This window comes from Schistocerca nitens, chromosome 6 (assembly GCF_023898315.1).
Source record: "Schistocerca nitens isolate TAMUIC-IGC-003100 chromosome 6, iqSchNite1.1, whole genome shotgun sequence".
NCBI lineage: Eukaryota > Metazoa > Arthropoda > Insecta > Orthoptera > Acrididae > Schistocerca > Schistocerca nitens.
Window position 1 is genome coordinate 38,014,370 of NC_064619.1, and position 12,396 is coordinate 38,026,765.

The 12,396-nt window shown below is 42.6% G+C and overlaps 2 protein-coding genes across 4 annotated transcripts in view; one reads left to right on the forward strand and one right to left on the reverse strand.

The window, feature by feature from the left end:
- Window positions 1–9,820, reverse strand: part of LOC126262387 (S1 RNA-binding domain-containing protein 1) — a 217,615-nt gene extending 207,795 nt beyond the window's left edge. The window contains exon 1 of the mRNA XM_049958987.1: window positions 9,620–9,820. The gene's annotated coding sequence lies outside the window, so the exon portion shown is untranslated. The remainder of the gene's footprint in view (window positions 1–9,619) is intronic.
- A 49-nt stretch (window positions 9,821–9,869) lies between these two features.
- On the forward strand, window positions 9,870–10,888 carry LOC126262388 (centromere protein X-like). Of its 3 annotated transcripts, none has more exons than XM_049958991.1 (3): window positions 9,870–10,009; window positions 10,225–10,419; window positions 10,490–10,888. In XM_049958991.1, exons 1-3 carry the CDS (start codon window positions 9,965–9,967, stop codon window positions 10,505–10,507), a joined length of 258 nt encoding a protein of 85 aa, XP_049814948.1. In that variant the 5' UTR covers window positions 9,870–9,964; the 3' UTR covers window positions 10,508–10,888. The 3 variants fall into 3 exon arrangements, with proteins under 3 accessions (XP_049814948.1, XP_049814947.1, XP_049814946.1); XM_049958990.1 differs by having other exon boundaries at window positions 10,497–10,888; XM_049958989.1 differs by having other exon boundaries at window positions 10,624–10,888.
- Window positions 10,889–12,396: the final 1,508 nt, after the last annotated feature.

Genomic DNA, 12,396 nt, shown 5'->3' on the forward strand with positions numbered 1-12,396 from the left:
GCTTAGATGGCACACTAGAGGGACACAAGATTATCAGTGGTAGAGGGACCCTGGCGGAAGCTGCCCTGAGGACACAAGATTATCAGTGGCAGAGTGACCCTGGAGGAAGCTGCCCTGACGTGGAGCAAGTAGGCCAAGTGACTCTAGGACCCAACCCAACTGCCGACACACCATACGCTACAGCAGCTTACAAAGAATGTTGGTGAGACTGATGGGCCGATAGCTATCCACATCAAATGGGTTTTTACTGGGTTTGAGCACTGGAATGATGGTGCTCTCCCACCATCGTGACTGAAAGACGCCATCGCACCAGATCTGGTTGAAGATGACGAGGAGATATCGCTAAGTCAGACGAGAGATGTTTAATCATCTCACTGTGGATCCAATAACGGCCAGGAGATGTGTCGGGGCAATGTGCAAGGGCACTGAGGAGCTCCCACTCTGTAAATGGGGCATTATAGGATTCACTGTGGTGTGTAGTGAACGAGAGAACTTTCCTTTCCATCTGCCGTTCGAGGGTGCGAAAGGCTGGGGTGTAGTTCTCTGATGGAGAGGCTCGAGCATAGTGCTCAGCAAAGTGCTCGGCGATGATGTTTGCGTCGGTAGATATAATGCCACTGATGTTAATGTGAAGGACACCTGTTGGGGTCAGGTACCCAAAAAGATGTCTAATCTTCATCCAGACTTAGGAAGGTGACGTATGGCACATAATGGTCCACACATACCTCTCCCAACACTCCTATTTCTGTCGTTTTAACAAGAGAGCAGTTACCATGGCTGGCTGATCATGAGGATAAAAAGGAAAAGCCAGCCACTCTGCAACACATTAAAACCTCCACCCTGAAAGCACTAGGGTGGAGGACACACAGGGACACAGGACATGTGCTAAAACTTAGAGCAAATGATAAAACTCACCCTCACGAAGGGCAAGTTAAAAGTCTGCGCAGAGTGGATAAAAGTGGGCAGTCCAGTAAGAGATGAACGACCATCATTCTTGAGCCACAGCGACACCGAGGTGGGTCCTTGCAACAGAGGAGGTAACCATGCGTCAGCCATGTATGGCCAATGCGGAACCGACAGAGAACCACAGAGTCCCTGCACGAGGCGCGCACAGAGGTCTTCTACAAATTCGTAGTTTCCTTACTGGCACGCAGTTTTTTGGGCATACTGAGGTTATGCCATTCCGTCTCCCAAATGCACAAAACCTTGTGGCGTAATACTGAACACAGGTCAGTTTCAGAGAAGCCAATCTCCATAAGCGGTTTCCGTGTAACCTGTTTGGCCAGCCTGTCGGCAAGTTTGTTGCCTGGGATTCCCACGTGACCTGGGGTGCAGACAACTACCACTGAACAAACTCCTGGATGGTCACTACCAAAAAATGACGAGGGTAGCACTGGTCGATAGCTTGTAGGCTGCTCAAGGAGTCAGTACACAGGAGAAATGACTTACCTGGGCAGATGTGCTCAAGAGTACGAGATATGGCCGCCAGCTCTGCAATGAAACCACTGCAGCCATCTGGTAAGGAGTGCTGTTCTGTATGTCCTCCATGGACATAGCAAAGCCAACATGACCATCAGCCATTGAGCCATCGGTGTAAACCACTTTGTCATGTCGAGAAACGAGAGGAAGTGATAGCGGAGAGTCACAGGGTTAATTGAGTCCTTAGGGCCATGTGAAAGGTCCAGGCGAGCCACGGCCCAGATGTACACCATAGAGGTGCCTGTGAATGGACCTCAAATATAGGAGGTAAAGGCAAGGACTCCAGTTCAGTAAGAAGGGATCGCACACGAACTGCAATGGTAAACCCATACCTGGGCCGCTGATGAGGGAGATGAACCACCACGGGCAGGAAAAGGAGAAAGTAATTCGGATGCTCATGAGAACTATGAATGTGTGCAACGTAACTGGAGAGCAATTGCGCACGCCTAACCTGCAACGGAGGGACTCTGGCCTCCACCAAGACACTGGTTACTAGACTCCTCCTTAAAGCTCCTGTTGCTAGGTGAATGCCACAGTGGTGCACCACATCGAATAAATGCAACGCTGAGGGTACCGCCGAACCATAAACCAGACTCCCATAGTCAAGGTGGGATTGAACAAGGGCTCTCTAGAGCAGCAGCAGCATAGAGCGATCTGCACCCCAGCTGATGTTGCTCAGGCAGTGGAGAGCATTGAGGTGCTGCCAGCACTTCCGCTTAAGCTGATGAAGGCGAGGAAGCCAAGTCAATAGGGCTTTCAAAACAAGTCCTACGAATAGATATGTCTCCACTACAGTGAGTGGATCATCACTAAGGTAAACTTCTGGTTCTGGATGAACGCGACGCCGACAGAAGTGCATGACAAACAATTTTGTTGCTGAAATCTGGAAACCGTGGGCTAGAGCCCATAATTGCACCTTGTGGATGGCTTCCTGTAGGTGCCGCTCAGCAACACCAGTACTGGTGGAGCAGTACGACATGCTGAAGTCGTCCGCATACAGAGAAGGTGAGACCGATGGCCCTACAGCTGCTGCTAGACCATTAATGGCAACTAAAAATAGAGATACACTCAATATGGAGCCCTGCGGGACCCCACTCTACTGGATATGGGGGAACTATGGGAGGCACCAACTTGGACACGGAAAGTATGAAGTGAAAGGTAATTTTGAATAAAAATCGGGGGGGGGGGGGGGGGGGCTGGAGACCCTACTCGTACAATGTGGTGAGGGTATAATGTCACCAGGTTGTGCCATGTGCTTTTCGAAAATAAAAATAAAAAAGGCAACGAGGTGTTGGCATCCAGAAAAGGCTGTTCAGATGGCAGATTCAAGGGACACAAGATTATTGGTGGTAGAGCGACCCTGTTGGAAGCCGCCCTGACATGGAGCCAGTAGGCCACGTGACTCCATGACCCAACCCAACTGCCGACATACCATATGTTTCAGCAGCCTACAAACAATGTTGGTAAGACTGATGGTCCAAAAGCTATCCACATCAAGCAGGTTTAACCAGGATTAAGTAGCAAAATGATGATGCTCTACCGCCATTGCGATGGAAAGACGTCATCGCACCAGATCCGGTTGAAGATGACGAGGAGATATCGCTTGTAGTCATACAAGAGATGTTTAATAATCTAACCGTGGATCTGATCTGGCCCAGGAGCTGTGTTGGGGAAATGTGTAAGGGCACTGAGGAGCTCACACACTGTAAATGGGGCGTTATAGGGTTCACTGTGGCGTAGGAAAGGTGTAGGGAGTTGATCAATCAGTGCAGCCACTGTGTTCAGGGGTACTGCACCATCTGGAGGAAGATATACGTTGCAGACAGTTATTACCTGTGCCTTCCTTAGCCTGACAGCCACAGCATTAAGAGGGGTTTGAAGGGGCACAGGTTCACTGCATACCGAGTTCAGGACAGACACAAATTCCACCTGACACTCGGTTATAGTCGCTACGGTTCTTGTAATATCCCCTATAGCCGCGAAGGGCACGGGTCCGCATTGCCAGGAACCAGGTTTCCTGGAGGGCAATGCAGGAAGCTGGTGTAAAGCTTCACAATTGCCGTAGCTCAGCCAGGTGGTGGAAGTAACCACAGGAATTCCACTGGAGGATGACATTATCATGAGGCAGGGAAGGCATGAAATGCTCATTGAGGCAGTTTACTCCTCAGGTTCACCTGCTGCTACCGACTTATTCCCTGAGCAGTATATATCCATTCTGTCTGAGGGTCCTGCAATATCTAGGTCCTCAGCGGACACCAGAATCTCCATCTTATCGCCAGACACAGAGATTGTAGGTAGTGGTGGTATGGGTGCCACAGCAAGGTCTAGGTTCTTGGTTTTCTCTCGCTGCTCCTTTAGTTATTCCAGATGGGAGGGCTTCACTGAGTCAGTCTCAGGGACTGAGGAGGATCGTGAAAGCCTACGGCCAGCTAACTGTGGTTACTTCAACCACTGGTGGGTGTCTGCTTTGCCACTGGTAGGAACCTACGAAGAGAGTGACCCGAGGGACCCCTTCCTAGAGAGAGGAGCCGAAGAATTTGTACGCTTCACCGGCTGAGAAGTGGGGATTGATGTCGCTGATGGTTGTGGGGGTGTTGCTCCCGAAGTAGGTGCTGCAGGAGCAACAGAGGGAAGTGCCCCCTCACCATCAAGGGGGCAGGTGGAGTCTGACGGTTCTGAGAGCCAACTGCATGTGGCGGAATGGAAGATGCTTCATTTTCCTCTCTTTCTGTAAAATCCTGCAGTCTGGCGAGCATGGTGAATGATGCTCTCCGCAGTCGATACAGATGGGAGGTGGGGCACATGGAGTATTGGGATGTGACGGACGTCCACAATCTCAACATGTGACACTGGAAGGACAACGGGAACACACGTGGCTGAACTTCCAGCACCGAATCGGGGAGGGATATATGGCTTGACATCACAGCAGTAGACTATCACCTTGACCTTCTCGGGTAATGTGTCACCCTCTAAGGTCAAGATGAAGGCAGCGGTGGCAACCTGGTTATCCCTCGTACACAATGGACACGCCGCACAAAATGAACACCTTGCCGACTAAATTGGCGTGCAGCTTGTCGTCAGACTGCAAAAGCAGGTTCCTGTGGAATATAATATCCTGGACCATATTTAAGCTCTTATGAGGCATGAAGGTAACAGAAACCTCCTCCAACTTGTCACAAGTGGATAATGCCCGTGACTGGGCAGAGGATGCGTTTTTATCAAGACTGACCCTGACCCCATTTTGGACAAGCCCTCCACCTCCCCAAACTTGTCCTCTAAATGCTCCACAAAAAACTGAGGCTTCATTGAGATGAAAGATTCTTCAACAACTTTCACACATACGAGGTAGCAGGGTGAAATAGCTTCGCTGCCATCCTTAGCCTGGCGCTCTTCCCATGGTGTGGTCAGGGAAGGGAATGATTTGGGGTCATATTTCTTTGCATTGAAGTTGGACCTCAATCGCTTACAGACTGGTGGACCACCAGCAAGAGATGATGTACTGCACTTCATCACATGTCATCCGCCCTGGTGCCACCCACTCCGTCCAGAGGACTTCCCACTGGCGGCAGCCAGCTACAGCAAAGGCCACCTGGCAGGATGGCCATTGCCGGAAGTCTTGATGCCCCAGGGTGATGGGCATCAACTCCTTGGCATACGTGGGGAGTTAACGGCGCAGGCATCAGCAGAGCGATCCCTGCGTAGTCAAGGGGCTACAATCAACAGGGTACATGGTGGCCCAACCACAACGGATTGGCTACCATGCTGGATATCAGGTGCAAACAAGCCCATTATCATTGTCTGCGCAGAAAACGATACCGCACAGTGGATGGAAGAAAACACACTCAGGAGGGTGACCTCACCCAACAGCTGGAGAATGAGCAAAAGTGCAGATCCACATTGACGAAGGATGCGAAAGGTCTCAGTACACGATGGATATGATGCAGCATGTAATGCGCCCTTCCCTAATTGGCTCGCTCTTCGGGAAAATTTTGAAAAATGGAGGCCAAACACTACAGGGGACAATCACATGAAGGCCGAAATGTGTGAGACTACTGTTAGTTGCCTCTCTCGGGGCCTATTCTAACACTCAGACCTGCAGGGGGGGTGTACAGTGTAGTAAATATGTGGAAACATGATGAGAGTCACAGGCCTTCCTTAAGTCAAAGAAAACAACAGTGATGGGTCGGCAGCAGGCAGAAGCTATTATTATTGCAGGCTCCACGTGTAGTAAGTGCTTAAAATTGTATTAGCTCTGCCTACATTCACAATGGCTACTGGACAAAAAGCCCTTATCCCAAGAGAGCAACACAGCCACCTGTTCACCATTCATTCAACCAACTTACACAGAACATTTGAAAGGCAGACAGATCAATAGGTGGCCATGTAATACACGGTTTTACCTGACAGCACAATTGGGACAGTTGTGCTTTCAGATCACTGGGGTGGAAATACACCCATACACCAGATACAAACAAATACCAAAGTATTTGGGGTCAGTAATCCATGTTTAGATGTTGTTGGCGTATCTCTCAGCTTCACCTTCAAAGCCGCTGACCCGCAATGCATCTATTCCTAGAAGCTTATCGTCAGCTCAATCCCTGCATTCAAGATGGTTTCCATGGTATGCAGCTCAGCCCCCAGAGGTCATAGAAGATAGAAACAGAGGTCGCTCGACACATGCACCTACTGCTGTATCCACCACAAGTTCGATAGCCAAGCAAAGAATTGTAGCCTTCTGCCGCACGAGCATTTCTGTCCACGTAGAACCGGCTAGAGTCAGTTCAGTATTCGCCAGCCAGCGACTGATATACCATCAGCATTTGGACACTACCTCAGACCAGACGTCGCGATCTGCGACCTATGCATTGAACCATGGTGTTCTTTGCCGTGGACAAGTTGATTTGATATATAATTGAGACGTGTTTAATAGTGTCAGAATCGATTAATTCAAGCAGATGGCTTGTGATGCGATCACCCTTTCTGCAGACAGTTTACGAAGTTATTCGGCGTGTTTGTAAGCGTAGACAGAAAATAAGGACAAAACATCATGACTGAAGAAAATCAACAGGTTGAAAAATTAAATGGCGAAGAAAATTGGGTTACCTCGCGTATTCTCATGAGGGCTGTCTTGGAATGTGACGCTCTTTACGATGGTGTATGCGGATCTTTTGTGAAACAAAGGTTGAAGATTATGTAACGAAATTAAGTGCTTGGACGAAAGCGAATTCAAAAGCGAAGAAACGTCTCGTTTTGTCACTGGAAACAAAACCACTACTTCGAGTAGCTACATGTGAACCTGCAAAAGATGTTTAGGATAAATTACACCAGATTTATGATATTCATTCTGCTGAAAATATCAACTTGTTACGACATTAGTTTCACAATATCGAATGGGAATGTTCAGGCGGTATGTAAGGTCATTTAGTAAAATTTGACGAAGTACAAGTAAAGATGTCTATGCTAAATAAACCAATAGATGAAGCTGATTTGTGTGCACGTTTCCTTCAGACACTGCCAAAAGAATTTGATCACATTTACATAACTTGGCATGATCTACCACAAGCTGACAAAACATGGCATAAACTACAGAAAAGGTGTTTAAATTATGAGCTGCGAATTCAAGACAGAGAAGAAACAAAAGTAGCTGCTGCAATGTTTTCAAATGTGAAAAAGGTGCAAAATTCAAGCAACCGCGATGTGAAGAAATGTTTCACATGTGATAAGATTGGACACATTTCGAAAGACTGCAAAACGGGCATAGTGGGTTTTAAATGCAAAAGCAAAGGTCATATCTCCAAGGACTGTCCTAGTGGTGGTGGTGATTCTGCAATGTTATCAGCTGTGAAAAAATTGTCACGAGAAATTCCAGAAGAAACTTTGTTGAAAGTATGTAATTTACCAACAAATGTAGATGTATCAGGATGTGACAAGTGGTATACTGATAGTGGCGCGACACATCACATTACAAATCGTCGAGACTGGTATGTTTTGTACACTCCTTTTGATGTACCACAGAAAATGTACAGTGCTAAAAATAATGTGCATATCGAAGCATTTGGGAGTGATCGTATTGATGTTGAAACTTTTAATGGAAGAAAGTGGACTAGACGATATTTTGAAGATGTATGGTATTGTCCAGATGGTGCTTGTAAGTTATTTTCTGTTAAAAAGGCTGGAGAAAAAGGTATTGATCAAAGTATCAAAAATGTGTTCATTTTATAGAGACAATTTTCCAATTGCTATTGCTCTATCTAAAAGCAAGAATGAACTTTATCGCTTGGCAGTGAAAGTGACGAAGCAAGGAAAGTCCTGTGTAGTATAGGAAGCTTCTGATAGTCTTCAATTGTGGCATGAAAGATTTGGGCACCAGAACAAACAACATGTACAATCATTTTTGACTGTTCATGATATCAATGTAAGGTTAGACAATGAATTATGTGAAGGTTGTATGCTAGGTAAACATCATAGGCTAGTTTCTGGTTCACGAGTTGACAAGTCAACTAGCCCACGTGAATTAACCTTCGCTGAGATCTGTGGTCCAATGGAAGAAAATGATTTAGCTGGCCATTCATATTTGCTTGTTTTTAAAGATGACTTCTCAAGCTTCAGTGTAACATATCTTTTACAGAAAAAGGATGAGTTAAAGGAGAAGTTGCCAATATTTATTGAGCTGGTGAAAACACAAGCTCAATGTACAATTAAAGAACTGTGGACTGATGGTGGCAAGGAGTTTGACAATAATGATGTGAGAAGATATGCTGAGTCAATTGGATTGAAACATTCTTTGACTGTGCCATATACACCACAGCAAAATGGAGTTGCTGAGTACCAATTTTATTCAGCACCTCTTCATTAGTCATGTAATGTACTCATCTAATTTTTAGTATTCATCTGTAGCACCACATATCAAAGCTACTACTCCCGCCTTGTATGAACAGCTTATCTTACACATTTCACTTCTGTACAAGACTACACTCCAGACAAATACCTTCAGGAAAGAACTCCTGATACTTACATTTATATTCAAACTTAACACATTTGTCTACTTCAGAAATGCTTTTCTTTCCATTCTCAGCCTGCATCATATATCCTCTGTGCTTTGGCCACCATCAGTTACTTTACTGCCAAATATCAAGACACATCTGCTACTTTTACTGTCTCATTTACTAATCTCCTTCTCTCAGTACTGGCTGATTTAATTTGTTGATGTTCATGTTGTAGCCTATTTTTAAAACACTGCCCATTCCATTCAGCTGCTGTTTCAAGTCCTTTGCTCTACCTGACAGAACTACAATGTCATTCAAGTTTTTATTTTTGGCACTGTTAAAGGTAAAATCCGTAGTTGTCCATACGTGAACAGCAGCAGCACCTAATGCTATACTGGGTGGAACTTAATCATCAAAAGTGCCTGCAAGAAACAATGTACACACATCACCCTTAAGTCACAGGTCAAAGAAGACATGTGGGATCGGATGTTTCTGTTGACCCGGAAAAACGAAAGTAGGTGTTTGAGTTCTGCAAGGTGGTGAAAATAACTATCACATCTATTGGGGAGGGATGATGTCACTTTATAATATTTTATAAGAACATTTAAATTCCCAACCAACATCACATATTTGTTGACGACAATGATAATAAAACGAGAGTATGTAAAATTGTTTGTAAATGGAGTATTTTAATTCCAATCAAATAATAAAATTGAACCACAACCAAACATATGTCGTAATAATGGTACATATTGTGCATTCATCAACTGTTGCATACAAAGCGACATTTATCACTAAATATGTAGTTTTCTGTTGATAAAATATTGTACAGTCCGTTATGCGGTAGCAAGATAGTTTATTTTAATCAACAAAACAATTTATTTATATATATATATAGGAAAATTACATGTGCCCCTATTCAGTGCACGTATTCTATAATCTTCGAAGAAAAGGAAGTGTGACGTTAAAACAGTTTAAGCAACCCAGAACCTTTTTTTTAAACAGGATAAATCGGTTTGTTGATAACGTCTGCGAGATAGCACCTAAGTGAGGTATACTGTAAAAATAATGCTGCAATTCTGAACCTGCCACAGTTTTTTTTTTCGCCTAGATTTTGTATAATAAATTCCACTATTAATACAAAAGTTACTTACAATTACCGGCTTTTCTTTCTTGTTCGCTTTCTTAGGCATTGCAGAAGACCTGTGGAAGTTGTCACACAATACATTTCGCCATGTCCTTAAACCTTTGCATAATGCATAACAGTTTAACATAAATAAACTGTCTTAGATTTCTAATTATCCACGACACAAACTTATTTGTCTGTTGGAGAAACACAAATTCGATACGTAAGATCTTTGGTAAACAAAGTAAATAACTACTTTGACTAAATTATCAGTGATCTCTGGGCGGCAGAAATAACAACGCTGCCGTAAAAAAATATCTGCCGTGCCCGTGAAAGTTGTTAATTGTTAGTAGTGTTGTTTACGTATTAGCATATGGAAATGGAGAACGTTTGTGGATTTACTGATACATTTGTCAACGTATGTCTTAGGAGAATCACTACTGCAGACGCTTTCATAATGGAAGAATTACAAAATAAAAGTTACATGTTCTATTGCCGATTACGGATTTCTAAATTATAATATTTATAGTTGATGATCAAAAGATGACGTGCAAAATTTTAGATGTTGTGATGGTTAGTTGAAACCGTAAGTTCAAAAAATAACCAAAAGTTACGTTTTGCAAATTGTTTCAGGAACAAGTGCTTGAAATTATAAAACTTCACTTTAAAGATGATAAAACAAAAGTTAGGGAAGAAACTGCATGTATGGTTTCTGAAATAATACACAAGTTCGTAATTGAGGGTCTCCTAAGGGCAAAATACGTTGCTTGGCTTGATGGAGAAAGTGAAATAACGTACGATCATGTGAAAACAATTCTCCCGACACTGGTATGTTGTTGACTTATTAAATCCTTTGAAATATTTTCGTTTTATACTGTGTAAACCAAATTTCTTTCAGTTACTAGATTTCAGCTAAAAACGAGGGCTAAGATCCATGGATGGAAGTGCTTAGAGATGCCGAGGAATAAATAACTACATTATATTTCTGATCGTGGCATACGTCACTCAATTGCCAAATAAACCATTTTTCAGAATAACATTGGATACGGGTCGCGTTTCATGTCTCATGACGTGTACAAATATAATGAAACGTTGAAAGGCCCAGCTACGGAAATTGAATCTGTTCAAAACAGCAAACAATGAATGAGTAAAATAATACGAATATGTAAAAATATAATCAATATATATAAATAGTAATTTGTGTAATTGATACAGTAATTTTTTCACTTTCTTTTAATATAAAAATGAGAAGTTGTAGAAATGTAGTCCTTACATTAAAAACAGTCTTGTACTAGTAGTTATTTTCTCTTTTTTTAAATATTTCCTGTCTTTGAAATTCCCATTTTTATATCACTTTGTTTTGTAGGCTGTTAAATATATAGGTACCACTTTGTGAGTCAACGGTATTTATGTGAATAAGATTGTCTTATATCATATATTCATAGGTAATAATGATTGTTTCAATCCAGGAATTAATTTCTTTTATCATTAAGTTTTTAATGGTATGCAACTTGTATGTAGGCTATACTACTGTGCTTTGGAACAAAGAACTAGTTTTCTTGTATAATGTAAATTACTCAAAGTCACTGCAAAGTTTCAGAACTGCTGTTTTTATCAGTTTTGTGCAAGGACCAGTCATTTTGTCTTCATATACACTCTGCTAACCACTGTGAAATGCATGGCAGTTGGTGGTCCCAGTTGTGCTCCATTTACGATTTTTTCCTATTCCATTCACATAGTGTGTGTGGAAGGTATGATTGTGTAAATGCCTCTGTGCACACAGTAATTATTCTTATCTTGTCTTCATGTATCCTATGGAAGGTTTTTCAATATCTCTGGTACCCTCTTCAGTGGAGCAAACAAACCGGATTAACTAAAGCTTTTGAAAGCATTTTGCTAATTCACAACCACTATCCTTTCAAGGTAACATAGGCTTTGGGCTACACTACAGGTAAGTACATTACCATAACTAAGGCTTTTGTATTCACATTCTTTGGCTTCATTAATTTGCAGCCAGATTGTCACCTCCAGCTTACCATATACTTTAGGCTACACTACAGATCACTCTGTCACAGTTCAGAAAATAGTTAGCAGCAAAAACAAATTCAGTCTTCTGATCACTTCTTGTTTGTGCGTGTATCGTGTTGCATGTCCATTCATCATCAAGAAATGATACAAAGCCAACCTCCAGTGTCAGTATGTTCAGTTAAGTCAACAAACATGTGTTATCTTGCCAATGAACTGAATGATTACTTCTTGCTTTACTTATGACTGATCCTTTATGATCATGCCATTTCATATCTCCACAAACTGGTGCACACTGATTCCAACTATGACTCATTGTAGTGGTTGAGTACAAGGTTTTTGTGTTTTGAGAAATACATGATTTTACATTTCCCAACATTTAAAGCAAATTGCCAATATTTATACCAGTTTGAAATCTTATCAAGATGGTTGGGTAGTTATGCAGGCAGTATTTTATTATAGATAACTGTTTCACTTGCAGATAGTGTGAGGTTACTGCTAGTACTGTTTGCACAGCATTGCTATGCAACATGGAGAGCAAGGGTCCCAACACAGTTGCCAAGGCCACAGCTGAGATTAGATTAGATTAATACTAGTTCCATGGATCATGAATACGATATTTCGTAATGATGTGGAACGAGTCGAATTTTCCAATACATGACATAATTAGGTTAATTTAACAACATACTTAAGTTAATATAACAACTTTATTTTATTGTGTTTTTTTGTTTTTCTTTATTTTTTTTATTTTTATTTTTTAAAAACTTTTTTAAATATTTT

Excerpts from the sequence above, each read along its gene's own strand:
- LOC126262388 (XM_049958989.1), top strand. The coding sequence starts at position 9,965 with ATGGAAATGGAGAACGTTTGTGGATTTACTGATACATTTGTCAAC. Across the intron at positions 10,010-10,224 it reads TTACTGATACATTTGTCAAC|GAACAAGTGCTTGAAATTAT; the intron begins GTATGTCTTAGG and ends AAATTGTTTCAG. Across the intron at positions 10,420-10,623 it reads AAACAATTCTCCCGACACTG|AATAACATTGGATACGGGTC; the intron begins GTATGTTGTTGA and ends ACCATTTTTCAG.